Below are 20456 nucleotides of genomic sequence, written 5' to 3'. Positions count from 1 at the left end.
GAATGGACTGCAGGTGTCTCGCTCACACCATGTGGGCCTGGGGGGCTGCAGGGATCGAGATTCCTTTCCCCCCGAGTGTTCTCAGGGGTCTGAAAAGCAAGGGCAGTCCCAGGAGGGAAACCTGATGTAGGAGAGAAGTCAGTGAACTTCAAAATAAAAGTAACCCAATCGGTGATTTGTTGTACAAAGGGAGCACAAATTCACGGTGGAAACTGCAGACAAAGCCTAAAAGGACTCTCCTTCCCAGTGGTAGAGCTGAAGCAAGTGTTAGGGATGAAGGCGAAAGAAAAGGTTCAGAGGCTGGGGCACTCCGAAGCTGAGTTCCAGCCGTGCCTGGGAAAATGACCAAGAACTTGGAAGCCTGAGGACTTAGAGGGAAATGTCATTAGTTTCAAGATAGCAAACCTCGAAGCAGGAGGAACTCGAGAACCTTGGGAAAGATAAAGTCAGAAGGGGAGAACTTTTAAACCTCTGATGTCTACCAGTTATGTAAAGTTTGTGATCTGTTGCTATTTAATTTTTATATCTGATAGGAGGTAAGGGATAAAGTTAATTTTTCCCTCATCCAAAGTTCTCTTAACCATTCATTTATTTATTTATTTTTAATTATTTATTTATTTATACATCCAAGAGCTGGGGTTAAGGCCAGAGATGTGGGGGGTGAGAGGATTCACCAGAGACAGAGTGGGGAACAGAACAGGCAGACTGACTGAAATACACTGCTGAGGGGAGCAGCGGGCAAGACAGGAGAGGTCTGCTTCGCCATGTGGTTATCTCTCTGGCTGGCTGGGGATAAAACTCGTGCTGCAGAGGATGCGGATTGCTTCATGGTATGGTGCTTAACCCCTTGCGCCACCAGGGAGGCCCTTAACCATTCATTTAAAGGACTGCCTTTTGCTTGTCTGCTGAGTTACATCGGTACCTTTATTGAAAATCAGTTGACCACAGGTATGGGAACCTAATTCTAGATTATTCTGTTGAGCTGTGTCTGTTTGAGCCAATGGCCCATTGACTTGATTACTGTAGCTATATAGAAAGTCCTAAGTCAAGAGGGATAACCCCACTTATTTTTTTGTTGTTCTTTCTCAAAATGATCCTAGGTTCTTTGCTTTTCCATCTACATTTCAGAATCTGCTGGACAATTTCTACCAAAAAAAAAAACACACCTGGGATTTTGTTTCCAACTGCATTGAGTCTGTAGTTTGTGGGGAAGGGACATCTTAGCAATATTGGGCCTAGTAATCCATGAACATGGTCTGTCCATTCATTTAGATCTGATTTAATTTCACAGATAGAAAAATTCAATATTTGTCCTTTTGGATGACTGTGTAGTGCAATGTGTGGTTGTGCTGATGATTATTTTTATTATTCCAGAGAATATGTTATAAAGATTGATGGTTGCCCACAAAGCCTAAAATATAGAATTACATACCATTTTATAAAAATATTTAATATTTATAGAAAAGTTTTCAGACCCCCGATTCAGAGCAAACCTCTGTACCTTGTCCGTGTTTGGTTCCTTTGGTCCTTAAGCTCCAATTCTGTTCTTTCACCTGTAAAAGGAGGCAGTGAGGGTGCATAGAGGTAGGTTAGCCACAGAGTTTGCTTTGTTTTTGCTATCTGAAGTTGCAGTTAGTCTGATTGCTTGTGTGAATCAAGTGTGGGCCTGTCTGCCACCCTCATCCATTCTCGTGGTACCGGGCACCAGGGTCCTAACTCAACTCCCATGTCATAGCAAAGACACAAAAATCCCACCTTCTGCATCTTAAACTAGTGTGGGTCTGGCCTCATGGTCTCTGATTGGTCTAGGGAGGGGACACCCCCTCCTAGAAGAATTCTGGGCTATATTCAGCCTATAGTCAGTACTCAGAGTGATGTTTAAATGACGGAACTACAGGAAGTGTTGGCTTGTTCCCCCAGGTTCCCGCGGAGGCCTGCCCTCACTCCAGCCCTCTGCAGCCCGCCACTGCCAGCTGTCACCGGGTTGCCCACGGAGGATGCAGATGTGGATGGAGACTGCTTCCTGGGGCCCTGGCTTTACTCAGAGGTAGGCCCACTGCCTCCCCTCTGCAGCCCTTGAGCAGGGACTGAGGAAGAAGTAGGGTGTTTTCTCTTTAGGTGCAATAATGGGATTGTGACTTTTTTCTCAAGGCCCTGTTAGAGAAAGATACATAGGTGGAATGATGTGGTGTCTGGGATGGTCTGCAAAAAGGAGGTGGAAGGTTGAGATGAAGCAAGGTTGGCCTTGAGTGGCTGCTGTGGAAGTTAGGGATGGGCACGTGAGCCTGCCTTACCAGTCTGTTTCTGCTAATATTTGTTTTTTTCCCTGACACAGGCAGAGTGAGCAGTGGCGAGGCTGCCAGACTCTGGGCCACTTTGGCTCTGCTTTAGCTCCAGTGCACCTAACTGTGAGGCCTGGGACAGGGAGTCTTTTCTCCTAATCTGTGGAATGGGCTGATCACAGTTTCCTCCAGTATCACTGGGGGTGGTGTGATGCGCTAATGCATGGATTCTGGTGCCTGCTCCTCACCCCTACTGACTTGGGTTCTGGCTGGGAGTCTAGACCAGTCGAGCTCTGGCTGACAGCTTGGGTGGGGAGAAGACTTCCGGGAGGAGCCCGGGGTCCACCTCCTGGGTCCAGTGGCCATACAGCTCCCACCTTTGATCAAACCCTTTTCTCCACTGACATTTGGTGATTTTGAGCCTTTCTTGGCAATAGCTTAGAGCTAGAATTTGCAGTCATTCCGGGGTTTGCTCAGAGAGTGGGTGGTTGAAACACTTGGTTATCTTTAAGCAGTTTCTTTTGAAATAGAGATTCACAGGGAGTAGCTAGAAATGTACCAGGAGGGTCCCTGGGCCCAAAGGGGCCACATTTTTGATGCTCCTAGAACAATGTCATAGCCATTGAATAGAATAATGAAAAGTGGCGCTGGTACCACCTGCAGAGCTTGCTGTGACTTCACCAGTTTTACAGGCGCCCATGTGTGTATGCGTGTGCACATGTGTGTACACACACACGTGTGCACTTAGTTCTGTGCAGTCTTACTGTGTAGAGCTAGAGGACCCACCACAGTCACACAACTGCTGTTGCCACCAAGGGGTGCCCTCCAGGGAAGCATTTATTTTTCAAAACAGAAATAGCTTTTTCTCTTCAGATTTAAAAAGAAATCACACACAGAAGAGTTGGGAAGGACATTTGCCGCGTGCCCTCAGCCATGGGCATGTTGCCCTTTTTTATACCGTCCGAGTTTGGTTTTTATCGTGGGCACTTTCTTTTTTAAAAAACAGCAGAACTTTTTTTTTTCCCATCGCTTGACATCTGTCACCCAGATGCCCTGCTGCTGACGCTGGGGAACATCTCTCCAGGCCTCTTTCTAGGTTGGCTCAGGCGCTCGCCCCTCTTAGAAGGCATTTTCCGAAGGAACCACTATTCTGACGGCCCCCCTGGCTCATGTTAAAGGGCTTTGTAGGCGAGGGTCTCATGGGAGGTGGGATCAGTGAGCCTTGGGGCGCTCGGCTTCTCCGAGGCTCTGAATGGAGGGTCGCGCTGGATCGGAGAAGTCATAGTCTCCGTCTGCTTCTTGCCTGCCCACTCGGCTTTGACACCCAGCCTCTCCACACTGCCCCCTTGGGTGGCGTGGTCTCATGGTCATGGATCTGGTCTCTTTCTTGAAAAGCACCAGAGTGTGGGGGCTCTCTGGCTGGCAGCTCCCTGAATGCAGGCAGGACTCTGGCATCTTCCCTGTCAGTGCCTCTAACCACCAAGTGCAGTGCTGACCACCTACCCTCCTGTGTGGGCCCGCCGCCTGGCCTTCGACACATCATCTCTGGGAATCCTCCAAGCAACTGGCTGGGAAGATGTTCTCCAATAAGAGGAGGGAGGCTCAGAGAGGTCAGATGCAGCCAGTCACCGGCTGATGGCTGACGCGGCGCAGTAGGGACCAGTCACGCCTCCCCCCTCCAGGGGCTGCCTTTAACCCAGGACTCTTGGATTCTCTTCTAGGTGAGCCCAGGCCAGTATGGGGGAGCCCAGGGACCTTTGCCCTCACCTGGACTCAATTGGGGAGGTGACCAAAGAAGACTTGCTGCTCAAATCTAAGGTAAAGGGCCAGGCCCCTTGGGGCTGAGATCCACACCCAGGGCCTGCGGTGCAAAAGTTTCTGAAGCAGGGGAACAGCTGGCTCCCGCATAATCTCTGCTTCACCTTTTGTGTAAAGCACAGCAGGCATCTGTGGGAGGCTTGCTCCCAGGCTGTGGCCTAAGAGCCATTACTGATGGTTTAAAGCAGCCCTCTGGGAGCCACTAACTAATGGGCCTGCCCATTAGCTGGTGGGGCCGAGGCACAGAGCCTTACTGAGACTGGGGCTGAGTCATGCCAGAGCTGTCCCTGGGCATGAATGTGACCTGAGGGAGCACGGGGAGGCTCAAAGCAAGAAGCGGGCCTCTTTGAATGAGGAAGGTGCAGTGTTGTCTTTTTTGCTCAATTAAAGGTTTTTGAATAGGTAACACTTTCCCATGGGTTAAAACTGAAACAGCATTAGATGATAAATATTAACAAGTGCCCCTCCCGGCTGGTGCCTGTCCTCTGATCCCACCCTCCAGTCACTCCTAACATTAGTTTCTTCTGTATCTTTTCTTTCTTTTTTTTTTTTTTAAAAGATTTATTTATTTATTTATACAAGCACTGGGTACAGTCAGAAGTGTGGGAGGGTGAGAGAATTCACCAGAGCCAGAGTGGGGAGCAGAACAGACAGACTGACTGAAATACACTGCTGAGAGGAGCAGCGGGTGTGGCAGGAGAGGTCTGCGCGCCATGTGGGACCCTCACCGGCGGCCGGGGATCGAACCGGTGCAGCAGAGGCTGCGGGCAGCTTCGCAGCCCAGCGCTCAACCGCTGCGCCACCAGGGGAGGCCCCTCTTCTGTGTCTTTTCAGAGTTTCCTTAGGTGAATAGATGCAAATGTACTTGTTTTTCATTGCCCCTGTATGTATGTAAGTGGTAGCTGCTGGTGGCCCTTCTGTAACTTGCTTCACTCACATGACAGCGTGTCTTGACGCTCGCGCCACATAGCACATGACACGCATTCTTTGGTTGTCTGGAAGTCGCGTCTCTTTCATTGTGTGGATCTTTCCCTCATCCTCTCTGGGTGGACACCACGGCTCTTTGCAGCCTCTTTCTGGTGCAGAGATGCTGCTGTGAGTGGGCTGGGAGGGATGGCCCTGTGATGTGGACAGGCAGGTAAGGGCTGCACTCCCAGCAGTGGAGTCCTGGGCCAGAGGCCTGGCACACCTGGCTCTTCCTTCCAGCCGCCTTGGGGTGCTTGTTCAGCCCTCTGCACCAGCAGGTTCTAGGCGGCCGCCCCAGCTGATTTAGTCTGGGCCTGCCTGAGGGAGTGGTTCTTCAAAGGAACGGGGGCTGCTTTTGAAGTAGTTTGGCTGCTAGAAGTGGGGCAGAGCCAGGTGCTGGTGTGCTCGCCCATGGAATGCTGGGCTTCTGGAACAGGTGAGACACACCAGGAAGATTTCCCTTCCAGAGGGCTCAGAAACTAGGCTGATCCAAGATTAGGAAGAGGAGATGAAGGAGGTGGGGAGAAAGAGAAAGAACTGGGAGACTGGGGCTGGAACAAGGTGGGCTTTGCCAGTGTCAGTGCTTCTAGGGCAGCAAGAGCCTTCAGAGCCTCCAGGCCTGCGTTTCACAGTGTGTTGGCTGTGCCTCTCTGAGCATCTGGAAATCGACAGAAGGCGTGGGCCTTGTTAACAGTGCCCGAAGTGGCCAGGGTATAAACAGGTGGTTCATGTGAACTGTAGTGAAAGTGTCGATGACAGAGTTTATTAAATCATCAAGGCGGGCTTTAAGCCTGTGAAATAGTCTGACAGATTCTCCTACAGTCCCCAGTTTGAGTCCAGCTTCTGTGCCTTTTACAGAGTCGCATGCGTGCAGAAGCAGCACAGGGACAGTGAGTCATTGATGCCAAAATGTAATTATCGCTGACAGGTTTTGGTCCATAGGTTTAGATCTTTTGATTTCCCAAGTTACCTTGATCTAAAGAAATGTCGACGTCACCTACGCACAGAGGAGGGCAAATGCCAGGATCAAATCATGACCCTGACTTCCAAAGCATTGGTAGTGGGGACACAAAGGCCAGGTATCTGTCGTCCACATCTTCTTTGACTGACTTCTTTGGTCATAAGCAGGGTCGTTTCTGCAGGCACCAGATTCCTGCCTGCTGCTTCACAGAGCAGGACGGAGCCCACACTGCCTTCCAGCTGCTGCTAGGCCAGGGAATGGGATCCCCGATCCTTCACACTAAGTTCACTCTCCCGATGGAGGAAATGCAAATGGCTGAGGAAGGTTAGGAAAGAGGGGAAAAAAGATGCTTAAGTTCACTGGTGGCTCAGGATGCGGCTAATGAAATCAAGTTGATAGCATCTCCAGGCGGGCCTGTCACGGAGCTGCTCCTTGAGGGCCGCTGGAGCAAGGGGGAGGGAGCCCCGTACCTCAGAGTGGGGCAGAAAGCACCATAATCCTCAGAGTCCACCTCTGGGAGTTTACCTTGTAGCCATCAGTACCACTCAGGAAGGCACAAAAACAGCAGATTTATAGCAATGGTTGTGAAAGGGAAAAAGCTGGTGGCAGTTTGAATATTCATCAAAAAGAAAATGGGCAAATAGGTTGTGATGTGACCAACAAGGCACAGTCCCTGTGTGCTACAGTAATGGCAACAGAGGGCAGCACTCCGAGTCCGTCTCCCCACCACTGGAGGCATGTTGGGCATTGTAGAAGCGTAGTTGGGCACTGCTAGGCTAGCTGTGCATGGACATTATTCAGGGTACGGATGAGGTTGTTACAAGAGACCCCGAAATAAGTGGTTCAAATGACTGTAGTTTAATTTCCTCTCACAGAACAGTCCAGAGGTAGGTTGGATGGTAGGTGGCTCTGCCATTCTCGCCATGTGGCTCTCACCCCTGAGTCCAAGGTGGATGCCCCAGCTCCTGCCGCCACAGCTGCACACTACCTAACGGGAGGGGAGAAAGTGCAAGGGTAGTAGTGCAGGACCAGCCAGCACTGGCCCCCCCTGTCATGCCATCAACCGGACCACCATCCTTGATAGTGGTGTCATCCCCTTTGGTAGAACTGAGCCCCGTCATCGCAGCGGGGGGCGGGAAGCAGCCTGGCTGGCCATGTGCTCGGCCCAGAGCCATGCATCCTGTCAGGAAAACCAGAAAAGGGAGACACTGTCAGACAGGAGGCAGCCTCTGTTCCCAGATCACCAGAAACCTAAGTGTTTCTTGTGGGCAGCAAATACAGTGAATCCTAATTTGTACCAGGCTCTGTGAAGTCACGGGGGCAGGCAAGACAGCCTCTCGCTCTCTCATGCAGCCTGCACTCGGGGCGGGTGGCTTTAATGCCTGCAACAGAGAAGGAGCGGGTAGTGTGAGGAGAAACTCTAAGGGTGCACCCTGTTTACTTAAGTTTTGTTTATTGATACTTTGTAGGTCTTACCTGATCACACTTGAGAATGTTTTTGTGGGCACAGAATAGAAAACAGCCCGCTGTACAGGAAAGGTGCCCTGTGCGAACTGGAGGCCTTTCCAAGCTCGGGCTCCGCGAGCGCCTCCCAGGCCCCTGACGTTTTGCTCTCCTCCCTCATCTCACGCAGGGGACCTGCCAGTCATGCGGCGTTACCGGGCCGAACCTGTGGGCCTGTCTCCAGGTAAAAGCACCATTGCAGCCGTTTGGCTGGTTACCCAGGCAGGAGCTCGGCCTGCATGTCTTGGGTGTGGAGCCCTAGCCAGGAGGGTGCCCGGGTCAGCTAGTCCCTGGGCCGGCATTAGAAATAGCCAGAGGAGAAGGCCACTGGGAAGATGCTGGCTCAGGAGATCCCATCACACTACAGGCAGGACTCCAGAGCCGCCGGGTGCATGCAGCATGTCTCCGAGCCCGGGAACCACTACCCAGCAGCCTTCTGTCCCGGGGCCAGCCGGGGCTACATCCCTGGCTCTCACAGGAGATGCTGCCTGTGTGGATGCAACCCAGTAAACTCAGACCAGGCGCGATAGTTATTGCTCACTGGAGGGCTCACGGCGGCGCAGCGAAATGTGACTCTTTCTACTGAACGGTGGCATTTGGGATCATTTTCTTTTAACTTTATGGTCTTTTCCAAAATTTCTGCAGTTAAGTATTGGGTTTTATAGTCAGGAAAAATGACTGCAACTCAAAATTTCTTTTAAAAAAAAAAAAAGATTTATTTATTTATGCATGCAAGGATGGGGGGTCTAGACCAGAGGTGCAGGGGTGAGAGGACTCACCAGAGACAGAGTGGGGAGCAGAGCAGGCAGATTGACTGAAATACACTGCTGAGGGGAGCAGCGGGGAGACAGGAGAGGTCTGCTGCGCCGTGTGGGTCAGCTCCCTGCCTAGGGATCGAGCTTAGGCCTCAGTGGCTGGGGATAACTTGATAGTACTGAAACTTTACCCCTGCACCACCAAGGAGGCATAACTTGGAATTTCTTTAAAAACAAACACACAAATAGAATAAGCTAGCCAGCCCGAGGGTGTAAGGACCTCACAGTTCAAGTCTCTTGGCAAAAGAGCTGGGGCTCCCACACCCTCTGACCTGTCACTTGTGGTAGAGGCTGCTGCCAGACACCATCTGGGCCTCCAGGGGACAGTAAGAGGCACAAGACGTGGTCCTACTTGTGGGAGCCCACAGTCCCCGCAAGAGACAGACAGAGAAAACTCATGCAGAAAATGACGCAGCCCTCATGACTCAGCAAAGGTCATTTCCTCAAAGGCCCTTCCTTGCCTGGGCCACAGACCACCTGTGGAAATGGCCCCTGCTGGTGGGGAGGAGGGGCGCACTGGGGAGGCGCTTGAGCTGGGCCTTGGAGGATGGACAGGTTTGAGATGGAAAGTATAAGGCTAATGGCAGGGGCTCCTCCCATCTCCTCCCCACATGGGGCACTCCCCAAGTGGGTCAGCCATGGGCCTCAATAGCCTCTGCCCATTCAGTTCTCCCCACTAGAAAATGGCCATGAGGCCCAGCCTTCCCCACAAAAGTGTGGTCCAGATAACGGCCCTTCAGGAAGTGGGGTTTTAGGGGCCAGGGTCTGGGTGGCCGAGGTCCATCACAGCTCTGCCTACACTGCTTGCAGGAACTCAGTAGCCTGGGCATCCTGCCTGTCTCACTCCAAGGGCAGAGGCAGCTTTTATAGTGGCCCTTGCCCGATGTGAACGTAAGCTCAATCTCAAGCCCCTGTGGATCCTATTGGGTAGAGATGGGGCACTCGCTCCTGGCACTGCCCACCGGGCCAGCCCCATCCACTTCCTCCCTCTCCCCAGGTCTCCTGCCCCTATGTTGGCTGTGGAGAATCCTTCGCCGACCACAGCACCATTCACGCACAGGTGAGTGTGGTGGCCAGAAGCGCTGGCTCTGCCAGGGTGCAGCCCCAGCCTGCAGCCGCGCTGACCTCACGGAGCCTTGGTGCTGGTGCTGTGTGTGTGACAGTCACAGCGGGCTTGCTGCAGGTGGAGCCCTCAGCACAGTCCAGCACTTGGCAGCCCTTGGCGGGGTGGGGGTGGGGGGAAAGAGCCTCTGTGCTGCCGGGTCTTTTACTGAGAGTCCAGGGGCCCTCGGCAGACAGGCACCAGATAGGCCCATGTCTCCTTGTCCTTACTTGGGATTTTGTCTTCCAGGCAAAAAAACACAACCTGACTGTGAACCTGACTACCTTCCGCGTGTGGTGCTACGCCTGTGAGAAGGAGGTGTTCCTGGAGCAGCGGCTGGCGCCCCACCCACCAGGACCCTCGCCCAAGTTCTCAGAACAGGTCAGGGGTACCATGTTGGGTTGGTGTGACAGTTGTTGAGGGTGGGCACTGTGACCCCAGCGTCCGTGGGACCCGGGCTGGCGGGGCCCGGATGGCATCTGCCCCTGGCCAGTGTCCCCAGGTGGCTCTGAGGAGCTCTTGTCAGCAGATGCCCCCTGAGGCCCATCCACATGCCAAGACCCCGGGGTGGGGGGTGACGAGACACCAAGGTGACTGAGTAGGGCCTCCCTTGGGGAGCTTGCAGGGGGGAGGCCAGGTGTAAGTGCGGGGTTGGGACTGGGGCCTGTGGGGAGCCTGGACACCCCAGGTCTAAGACACTTCCCAAGGGCATCACAAGTGGTCCCCGCAGCTCACTTCTAGAGCACCCTAATACACCTGAAATAGAAGACAGCTGCAGTAGAGGCGCGTTGTTTGCCTATTGTTTTCCTTTGTTTCCATTTTTCTCTAACTTATTACCAAAAAGAATGATGAGGATTCATTATTGCAAACATAATCCCAATCTAGGAGTTCCAGGGTGAGGACACCAATGTCACCCCTTTACATAGAGTCCTCTGCTCTGGACTGGGGGGCACCGCCCCTCTCCTCTTTCCACCATGATTCCTCACTCTGAGCCCTTAACAGGACCCCCCACCACACCCCCACCCTCTGAAAGCCGTCCCTATTGCCGTGGCTGACGAAGGGGAGTCTGAATCAGAAGATGATGACCTGAAACCTCGAGGTAAGGGGCCCCCAGAATAGTGGTGGGGGCACTTGTGGGTCCCATCAGGGGCTTCAGTGGCTGCTGTGACAACGTGGTGGCTGCCCTTGGAGTGCCAGCTGCCCAGGCAAGTCCCAGAACCATGGCCCCCAACATCTCGCTCGCCGCATGGTCCAGGGCAGTCCAGCCCCTGCGCCCTGGCCTCCTGCCTGGACCATGCACATGGTGGGCCGGGCTGGGTGGAGGCAGAGGAGTGTTTGATGCACTCAGGTCACTGTGGCCATTTGAGCCTCAGCCACATTCACTTAGGGTTAGGTTCCTGCAGCCAGCCGGGGCCACCTTGCGCCGGGTCTGGGGGCTTGGGAGCTGCAGCTCCTCTCTAGGTGTGAATCAGGAGCGTCCTTGCCAACTCCCTCCTCATGTGCTTTGGCTTCTAGGCCTCACGGGCATGAAGAACCTGGGAAACTCCTGCTACATGAATGCGGCCCTGCAGGCCCTGTCCAACTGGTAGGTTGTCACCGTGTCTGGGAGGTGGGGGAGCGCGCCCTGTCCCTGGCAGAGCCCTGAACCAGCTGCATCAGCCCCTGGGCTGTGCTGTGGGTGTGCGTGGACGCCTCTGCAGGGGTGCGCACCAGAATCCCTGAAACTTACATGCCCTTCAACCCAGCAATCCGTCCTTCTGGAATTTCCCCTGAGCACATAACCAGAGAGGTTGAAAAAGTTTTCTGTACCAGGATGTCTGTCATGCTGTTGGCTTTGGTGCACCGAGCCTGAATTCCCAGGAGGCTGGCCTTATGTTGCGTGCAGGAGTAAAGGGTGCAGGGAAGTGCTGAAGGAAACCCGACAGGGTGACAGTGCACTAAATGGGACAAGGCGGTTACAGAGCTGTGGTGCCGCCCTGATTTAGGGAAAAGATTAATTTCCATTCAGGATCGGCCGTCAGGTCTCAGAGTCCCTCCTGGCTCGGGATCCGTGTGTGTCTGTAGGTGAGCGGGAGGGCTGAGGGGCGTCTGCATATCTGGAATCTGCCCAGGTCTTCAGAGTGTCCTCACGTGGCAGGATCACGGTTGATTATTACAGTCTGCTTGTCTGCATTTTCTACTTTTTCCACCAGGAAGGTGTATTTGCTATGTGATAAGTTTTAGAACTAGGTGAGAAAGGGGAGGGGACTCGCCCTTGGACCTGGGCAGTTCCCACGGAGCAGGCTGGCCGAGGCACAGGTGGTAGTCTCCCTTCATGCACCAGTCCCCGGGCCACAGGCCCGAGGGGGGAAGCTCCTCCCGCCCGGAGGCTGGTAGTTTCCCTGGGCCACCATCACAGGGAGCACAGACAGGGCGGCCTCAACAGCGGTTTATTCTCCCACAGTTCTGGAGCCCGGAAGGCCGAGGTCAAGGCGTCTACGGGGGTGGTTTCTCCTGAGACCTCTCCCCTGGGCTTGTGGACGGGTTTTCACGTCATTGTCCCTACGTGCATGTCCATGGCCAGATTTCCTCTTCTTACAAGGGACCAATCCTATTAGATTAGGGCCCCCCCGAGATCTCATTTTCACTTAATTACCTCTTTACAGACCCTGACTGCAAATTCAGTCACATTCTGAGGTCTCTAACGTGAATTTGGGGGGCACAGTACTGTGGGATACGCTGAAGGAATCCAGACATCTGGATTCCCATACTGTGGGATCCAGACATCTGCGGGCGTTTCTGGCTCCAGGGGGTCCCCTGTGTACCCCCAGATGTTACACCTCTACCCTCCACCTAGCCCTTTCTGAACGCTGCCGTCTCCTCTGTTCTCTCCTGACCGGGCTCACTCCGCCGCCCCCCAGCCCTCCGCTGACTCAGTTCTTCTTGGAGTGTGGTGGCCTGGTGCGCACGGATAAGAAGCCAGCCCTGTGCAAGAGCTACCAGAAGCTGGTCTCCGAGGTCTGGCACCGGAAACGGTGAGCAGCCAAGCCCCTCCGCAGCTGCGGGAGGATGGGTGCTTTTCGCTTGCCCCCTCAATCGAGCCCGGCCACGCTTTGCCCGGACGGTGCTCACAGGAGCCCTGCAAGGTTGCGTCTTACACTTCGGGGAAACTGAGACCCAGAGAGATTGAGATCCCTGCTTAAACTCACGCAGTGGTGCAAGGTAGAGAATTTGGACCTGGCAGTGATCTTGGCTGGCAGCCGCGCCTGCAGACATGCATGGTGACCACGCCGGGGCCTTGCTGGCGGTGCACCTGGGCACTCTCCCTAGCGGCGGCGGTGCTGACGGGCCGGGGCTTTAGCTCCGTGTGAAATGAACTTAAAGGCCAGAAGCTTGGGTTAGGTCCAGGAAAAGTTAAAACTGGGTATAATTTATGATGGGTACGTGCAGATATATTAAGTGTAAACGATTATAACACATTGTCTTGCTGTTTAATTGCAGCTCTGTAAGGAGCCACGTCTGTGTGTTTGCGTCTGTGTATTTCCATGGAAAAGTCTGGATACCTTAATGGTAGCTCTTGCTGGGAAGTGCTGCTAGTGGTGATGCCGCTTTGTTGGGCATCTCTGGAAGTTTAGATTTTTCAACAATGAGCATGTGTTACTTTTGAAATGAGAAAAAGTGTAATATTTTAGAATGAAACAGTTTTAAAGTGGGCTTGTCCTGGGCTAGCGGGAAGTGATGCCATCTCAGCCAAAGCTCTGCCCGGTTGAGTCACAGCTGACCTTTCCCCTCTTGCCGTAGCAGTGCGCATGCCCGCCTGGGCTCCTGGCACTCTCAGTCTGGCCCATACTGCTGGCGGCCGCCGCCCTGGGAGGAGGGAGGCCCTCGGCAGGGCGCCTGCGCTAATGGTCTCGTCTTCCTACAGCCCAAGCTATGTGGTGCCCACCAGCCTATCCCATGGGATCAAGTTGGTCAACCCGATGTTCCGAGGCTATGCCCAGCAGGTAGGCCATGCAGGCTGCCCCAGGACACCCAGGGCCACTACCGAACAGGCCTGGCTTTGAACCCAAAACTGGCGTGGGGAATCGTGACAGCAGCTGAGTGTTGTGAGGTATCCTCTTGCGACCTGAGTCCTTTGTGTGCGAGAACATGGAGCCTCCCAGCCCCACTTGGCAGATGGGGAGACAGGCTCAGCGGATTAGGTCCCTGGCCTGGTCACTCAGCTGCTTCATCGCAGAGGGAGATGTTTGCTGCAGCTGACCCCAGGGTCTGTGCATCTCAGCGCTGCATTCCACCCACACATGGTTTCTCATTCCCTGAACCATTGGGGCATGTCACTCGGGAAACCTTTTAATGATAAGTGTCTTTAAAATCTAGAGAACCCCTTTTGAAGCCAAGGCTGCCTTTCTATTGTGTAGACATGGGACCACAGCAAAGCAGAGCACTGTGTGTGTTTAGCCCCCTCAAGGGTGGTTCCGTGGTCCTGTCTCTGACCCAGATGGCTGTGTGGCTTAGGGTTCCTCCACCGGGCTGTGGGTGCAGCTGGACCTCTCTGGGTGGCTGTTTCTACTGCCTGGGGGCGAGGTCACTCCAGGGATGCTGTTAGCCCCACACTTACTAAACAGTCTCTGCCACCAAGCGGGCCCCATCCCAGGGGAGCAGCTTGGCACAGGCAGGTCCTGCTCCTCTCTCAGGTTCCACAGCATGTAGTGGCAGGGGGGGAGTGCAGGCCGTGGCTGGACCATCCCTCCGTGCAGTGTCTCATCTGTGCGAGGCACCCTGCCAGGCCTGGGCTTCTCCGTGCGGACACTGTGGATAGGACCCGGTATCCATCGGGACCCCCGAAATATCCTCTCTGGATCCTGGGCCTTTGAGTCTGAGGTGTGGATGCAGCTGTGGGTTTCTGTGGGCAAAGCATGAGGGCCTTGGATGCTGCTGCTATGCTTCCACGTTGCTGGACAGGTAGTGGACACAGAGCCCCTTTGTTAAAGGGAAGAATCAGAAAAGGAAGTTGATGGCTTACTGAAGGCCTGTTTCTTAAAAGAACTTTCCAGACACGGGGCACACATCTCTTCCTCCTCTCCCCACTGAAGATCAGCCAGCAGCTCATTTCTCTGATCTGAATATTTGACACTTGGCTAAGGAAATCCATCCAGAGTCCCATCCTCCTTCCAGTAGAACTGAGGGAACAAGGACTCTGGGGTTCTTGGCTGGGTCTGGCTACAGCACAGCCCCTGCCTCTCATGATTGGGAGCGGGGCCCAGGGCTGAGTGGCCGGGCACTGAGCAGCCCTGCTGTGGAGGAGGGCCGCCACCATGTCCTCTGACCTACTGCACCTCCCGTGTGCCAGTTCTCAGCTGGGCCAGAGGCCTCAGCACCCTGGCTTCCTGCTGGCTTGGCCAGCTGGTCCCAGGGAAGCCTGAGTGACAGTGTCACTGCTGTGACTGGAGCCTCAGCCAGCCTGCAATGGCAGCTTGGTGCAAGGCATGCCCGGACTGGCAGGAAGGTGGGAGGCACAGGGCTACAGGTTGTGTCGTGGGAAGGTGTGGGCACTGGTAGGACTGGGAGAGCAAGAGGCCTGCGGGAAGACCAAGTGTATAGGCGGCCTGGCCTGCCAGGGGGCAGTGTTCCCACGGCACCCAGCCAGGTGCTCCAGGTGCACACAACACTGGTGTTGCTCACTTTGGTCTTTCCACGTGCTCCGTGCCCACCCACTCACCCGAGGTGGCGGCAGTGCTGCTGGTGGCGCAGAGCAGAGCAGGGTCCGATAGACTTGGGGCAGGAGTTCTCGGCTCTGCCTCATCACAGCTGCCTGGTCCAGAGGGTCCCTCGGCCTCTGAGCCTCAGCATCCTCAGCACAGCAGAGACTGGGGCTGAGTGGCCAGGAGACCGCCGCGAGGAGGTAGCAGTGTGTCTGCTCAGGCGCCTTGGAGGACCCTCCAGTGACGCAGCTGGCATCCTGGTCAGCAGAAGCAGGGGGTGCGTGGCCAAGTCCTGCCCTCCCCCGGTGCCCTGGCAGCCCTGCTGATGCAGCCCCCATTCCAGGACACCCAGGAGTTCCTGCGCTGCCTGATGGACCAGCTGCATGAGGAGCTCAAGGAGCCTGTGGTGGCGGCAGCCATGGCGCTGGCAGAGTCCCGGGACTCGGACTCGAGTGACACAGATGAGAAGCGGGAGGGTGACCGGAGCCCATCAGAGGACGAGTTCCTGTCCTGCGACTCGAGCAGTGACCGGGGGGAGGGCGACGGGCAGGGCCGCAGTGGGGGTGGCTCGCCGGCTGAGACGGAGCTGCTGATCCCGGACGAGGTGGGCCGCGCCATCTCCGAGAAGGAGCGCATGAAGGACCGCAAGTTCTCCTGGGGCCAGCAGCGCGCCAACTCCGAGCAGATGGACGAGGACGCTGACGTGGACACCACCATGGCCGCCCTGGACCAGCCCGTGGAGGCTCAGCCACCATCCCCCCAGTCCACCAGCCCCTGCCGGACGCCAGGTACCCGTCTGGGACCCACAGCACAGTTTGTCCCACACTGTGTCAAGTAGCCCACTAGGCTCGCCGACCCACCCTCGGGGTGCCCACCCAGGCTCAACGTCGGAGCCAGGACTCGCTTAGTTAGCGAGGCTGGTTGCGGTCCAGAGCCACCCTGGGGTGAGCGCAGGCAGAGGAGAAGACACAGTGGGCTCTCGCCTCTGTCGCAGCCTTGTCCCTTCTGCCCCCAGAGCCGGACAACGAGGCCTACATGCGCTGCGCCTCTCGCCCCTGCAGCCCTGTCCACCACCACCATGAGGGCCATGCCAAGCTGGCCAGCAGCCCTCCTCGCGCCAGCCCCGTGCGGATGGGGCCGTCATACGTGCTCAAGAAAGGTTCGGAGGAGTGGGTGGGAAGGGCGCATCGGGGCTGGGCCGGGGGGATATGCAGTCTTGGGGCTGAGTGCGGGATTCCTGCCTGGGGCTGCCACCCCAGTGCTGGCCGTGGGGCGGGGCCACGCGCTGTGACTCCCCCTGAGAGGGGAAGGGAAATGCAGTCACACGATGTGTGTGGCCGTGACCGTGCCCCACTGCCCCAGGTAGGCCTGTGGGCGCTGGGCCTAGTCTGTGCTGTGTCCTCAGCCCAGGTGCTGAGTGCTGGCAGCCGGAGGCGAAAGGAGCAACACTACCGCAGTGTCATCTCCGACATCTTCGACGGCTCCATCCTCAGCCTCGTGCAGTGTCTCACCTGTGACCGGGTCAGTTCTCCAGGAGGATCCTGGTTCTGGGGCTCCCGTGTCCCAGGCTTGGGGACAAGGCCCTCTGCCCTCACCTGCCCTCTAGTGACTGGGGTACAGATATTGCACCATCTGGGCAAGGCAGCTCCGGGAGGTGGAGACCCAGGCTGACCTTCGCCTCCACAGGTGTCTTCCACAGTAGAGACTTTCCAGGACCTGTCACTGCCCATTCCTGGCAAGGAGGACCTGGCCAAGCTCCACTCGGCCATCTACCAGAATGCTCCAGCCAAGCCAGGTGCCTGCGGGGACAGCTCTGCTGCCCAGGGCTGGCTGGCCTTCATCGTGGAGTACATCCGCCGGTAGGCCTGCCCTCCTGCCCGCCGGGACGTGCTGGCCTTCCTGGGACTCGCAGCCTGGAGGGCTGGCGGGACTGAGGGCAGAGTCTGGGAGGGAGCTTGAGTGGAGGGTGCTCAGGAGTTAGCTAAGCGGGTGGGGGATGACCTGGGTTGGGGCTGACTGGGCAGCAACTGGATCCAGCACCTCCCTCCCCTTACCCACTGTCCAACAACATGCAGGGCCCTGCTTTACCTGCCTGACCTCAGGACCCCACAGCCAGCCCAGGGAGGGGCCAGTGTGAGTGGGAGCCCTTCACAGATGAGAAACACAAGGTTGGGAGAGATGATGTCACCTCTAAGGACATGGAGCTGGTGGCTCCAGGTGTCTGGCTCAGACCTCTGTCCGTACCTCTGTCCATTCCACCCTCTCTGGGTCTGGACAGACTTCAGCCCCAAAGCCCCCCAAGTCTATTCTTGCCTAGCCTTGTCAGCACCCAGCCAGAATGCCGGCCAAGCCAGGCGACTGCAGGGACAGCTCTGCTGCCCAGGGCTGGCTGATATGATTAAGGGGGACGCCTGCCAGCAGGTCTGCCTTCCCACCTGCCAGGACACTGGCCTTCCTGGGGCTCCACAGTTCTTTGTCTCTACAGGTTCGTGGTATCCTGTACCCCCAGCTGGTTTTGGGGGCCGGTCGTCACACTGGAAGACTGCCTTGCTGCCTTCTTTGCTGCTGATGAGCTGAAGGGTGAGTGGACTGGCCTGGCTAGGGTGGGGTGCAGGGTTTGGTGGGTGTCTGTGCAGAGCCCCACTGACCTCAGATCAGCATACAGGTCAAGGTTTTGGGGACTCACTGACAGACATTGCTTCCAGAGTCGCACATGTTACTCCCCACCTCTCCAGCTGGGCCTATCCTCCTGAGCATGCCACCTTGTAGCTCTTTGGCTTTGCTTATTTTTATCTTTTACGCATTTGGTGGTTAAAAAGGATTTCATGCTTTAGTTTTGCATTTCCTCAATTATTAAAGCTCCAGCATTGCTGCATAAGTGTATTGGCTGTTTATATTTCTTGGTAGGAAATTTCCCATTCCTGTGCTTTTTGTATTTTCTTGTGTTTGGGATCTAATGAGATCTTTTTCAAAGGGATTTTTTTACTGAGGTAAAATACACATAAGCTAGCATTTGCCACCGTAGCCATCTGACTATGTTCAGATGGTCACACACGGTTGTGCGAACAATCTCCAAAAAACAGTTCATTTTGCAAAACAGAAACTCCTATTAAGCAGCAGCTCCCAGGCCTCCCCAGTGACGCAGCGGTTGAGCGCTGGGTTGCGAAGCTGCCCGCAGCCTCTGCAGCGCTGGTTTGATCCTGGGCCACTGGGCGAGGGTCCCACATGGCACACAAACCTCTCCTGCCGCCCGCTGCTCCCCTCAGCAGTGTACTTCGTCAGTCTGCCTGCTCTGCTCCCCGCTCTGGCTCTGGTGATTCTCTCACCCTCCCGCACTTCTGACTGTACCCAGTGCTTGTATAAATAAATAAATACCTCTTTAAAAAAAAAATAAGCAGCAGCTCCCTCCACCTGCCCCAGCAGTTCCGGTGGACACTCTGTATCAATGACTTACCTCTCCAAGGCCTTCTTATAAGCACCATGATAGACTATGTGTCCTTCCATGTCTGGTGTATTTCACTTGGCATAATGTCCTCAGGGCCCAAAGTGGATGGCATCGAAGGCTGGGTACCATGTCTTTGTGTGGCTAGACCAGGTTTTGTTGGCCCAGCTGTGGGGCGGTGGGCGCTCTTGCTGGTAGCTGTCACGGGTGATGCTGTGAGCGGGGGGTGCAGATACCTCCCCAAGTCCCTGCTGTGTGTACTTTTGGATCTCTCCCCACAGGCGGGATCGCTGGTTCCAAGGGATGTTCTGTTTTTAACATTTTGAGGAACTCTTTTACCATTTCCCATAGCATTTGCACCATTTTCCAGTGTCCTCAATGGCTCACAGTTGTTCCTGTCCACGCCACGTGGGTTATTCTGGTTTCCCCATGGCAGCCATCCTGGGGGCGTGCGGTACTATCTGGTCTCCCTGTGGTTTTGACTTACATCCCCTGCTGTTTGGGCACTGAGCAGCTGTGCCTGCAGCCATTTGTTTATCTTAGAGAAATGTCTGTTCAAGTCCTTTGCCCATTTTTGTTGTTGTTGTTTTAATTTTTTTTAATTTATATACATTTTAAATCATTGTTCACTTTTAAACAATATTTGCTTTCCCCCCCAGGGTAGTCCCCATAGAATTTCCTCCACCAGTGCACCCGTGCACCATCACCTCAGTCCCCTGTGCTCCTCCCTCCTTCCCTCGGATCCCGCTCCCGCCTCCTCCCCTGCAGGATGTCTCTGGTTTATAATTGTCTGTCTGTTTTTGTTGTCTTGTGTTGTGTTTTGTACTGTTATTATTTTTCTCCTCTGATGTCTTTTGGTTCCCCTGTATTCCTCCTATAACCATCTGATATTTTTCTTTTTCCTTCTGACTTACCTCACTGAGCATAATTTGCACACCATACAACTGATAAGGGACTGATCACAAAGATACATAAAGAACTCACACGACTCCACAAAAACAAAGTAAACAATCCAGTCAAGAAATGGGCAGAAAAACTTAAAAGACATTTCTCCAAAGAGGAAATGCAAATGGCCAACAGGCATATGAAAAAATGTTCAACATCCCGTATAATCAGGGAAATGCAAATCAAAACCACACTGAGATACCAGCTTGCACCAGTGAAAATGGCACATATCAAAAAACTAGCACCACAAATGTTGGTGAGGATGTGGAGAAAAAGGAGCTCTCGGGCACTGCTGCTGGGAGTGCAAACTGGTCCTTTGCCCCTTTTTTTAAATGGGGTTATGGGGCGGGAGGGTTGCTGCTATTATTTACTTGTCTGAGTTCTTTCTTTATTCTAATTATTGAGCCTTTATCAGATCTGCCGTTTGTAGATGTTCTCCTAAGCCATGGGCCACCAGCTTTTGTGCTGTGTTCCCGGGTCCACCAGGGCTTGAAGCTCTGATGGCGCCGTCAGTTGTGCTGCTGTGTTGCCCAGGCCTAGCGTCAGGCCCGAAGAGCCAGGCCCAGCACCGGATGTCCCCCTCTGTTTTCTTCTAGGAGCTGCACAGTGTGGCTCTCATTCTCCCTTTGGTCCCTTTGGTGGTGATTTTTGCAAATGTTTGTAAGCTAAGGGGGACGGGCTTACGCACGAAAGCTTTTAATATGTTTTCTGTCTTTAATGTTGCAGCCTCCCCTCCATTTCTCCTTTTTTATTTTGTTTTTGGTGCTGTCTATACAGGAGTTTTAAAAGTGTTTCTAGGGTCAGACATGTTCATTTTCTGCTTCGTGTGGATTCCATCACTGGGCCTTCCCTCTGCCTTTGTTTTGTTTCCTTTTCCTCCTCCCCAGCTTTGTTGAGATGTGCCATTGTGGCAGTTTAAGGGGCACATAGGGTATGTGGAT

The 20456-nt window shown here is 54.6% G+C and overlaps 1 protein-coding gene across 8 annotated transcripts in view; it reads left to right on the top strand.

The window, feature by feature from the left end:
* The window catches only part of USP20 (ubiquitin specific peptidase 20), a 39079-nt gene that overhangs the window by 7844 nt on the left and 10779 nt on the right, over positions 1 to 20456 (top strand). For 6 of the 8 annotated variants that reach the window (XM_037491704.2, XM_037491702.2, XM_037491705.2 and 3 more), the window contains exons 2-15: positions 1921 to 2047; positions 4004 to 4100; positions 7661 to 7714; positions 9343 to 9405; positions 9697 to 9828; positions 10450 to 10546; positions 10963 to 11032; positions 12348 to 12461; positions 13352 to 13430; positions 15472 to 15916; positions 16144 to 16287; positions 16534 to 16649; positions 16815 to 16987; positions 17614 to 17708. In XM_037491704.2, coding sequence (XP_037347601.1) covers positions 4020 to 4100; positions 7661 to 7714; positions 9343 to 9405; positions 9697 to 9828; positions 10450 to 10546; positions 10963 to 11032; positions 12348 to 12461; positions 13352 to 13430; positions 15472 to 15916; positions 16144 to 16287; positions 16534 to 16649; positions 16815 to 16987; positions 17614 to 17708 — 1663 coding nt within the window. In that variant the 5' untranslated portion in view covers positions 1921 to 2047; positions 4004 to 4019. The remainder of the gene's footprint in view (positions 1 to 1920; positions 2048 to 4003; positions 4101 to 7660; positions 7715 to 9342; positions 9406 to 9696; positions 9829 to 10449; positions 10547 to 10962; positions 11033 to 12347; positions 12462 to 13351; positions 13431 to 15471; positions 15917 to 16143; positions 16288 to 16533; positions 16650 to 16814; positions 16988 to 17613; positions 17709 to 20456) is intronic. The other 2 variants (XM_054688672.1, XM_054688673.1) reach the window with 2 other exon arrangements.

Source organism: Talpa occidentalis, unplaced genomic scaffold (assembly GCF_014898055.3).
Source record: "Talpa occidentalis isolate TD23 unplaced genomic scaffold, MPIMG_talOcc4v2.1 talOcc4.7, whole genome shotgun sequence".
Classification (NCBI taxonomy): Eukaryota; Metazoa; Chordata; class Mammalia; order Eulipotyphla; family Talpidae; genus Talpa; species Talpa occidentalis.
This window is presented reverse-complemented; position numbering and strand designations above follow the sequence as displayed.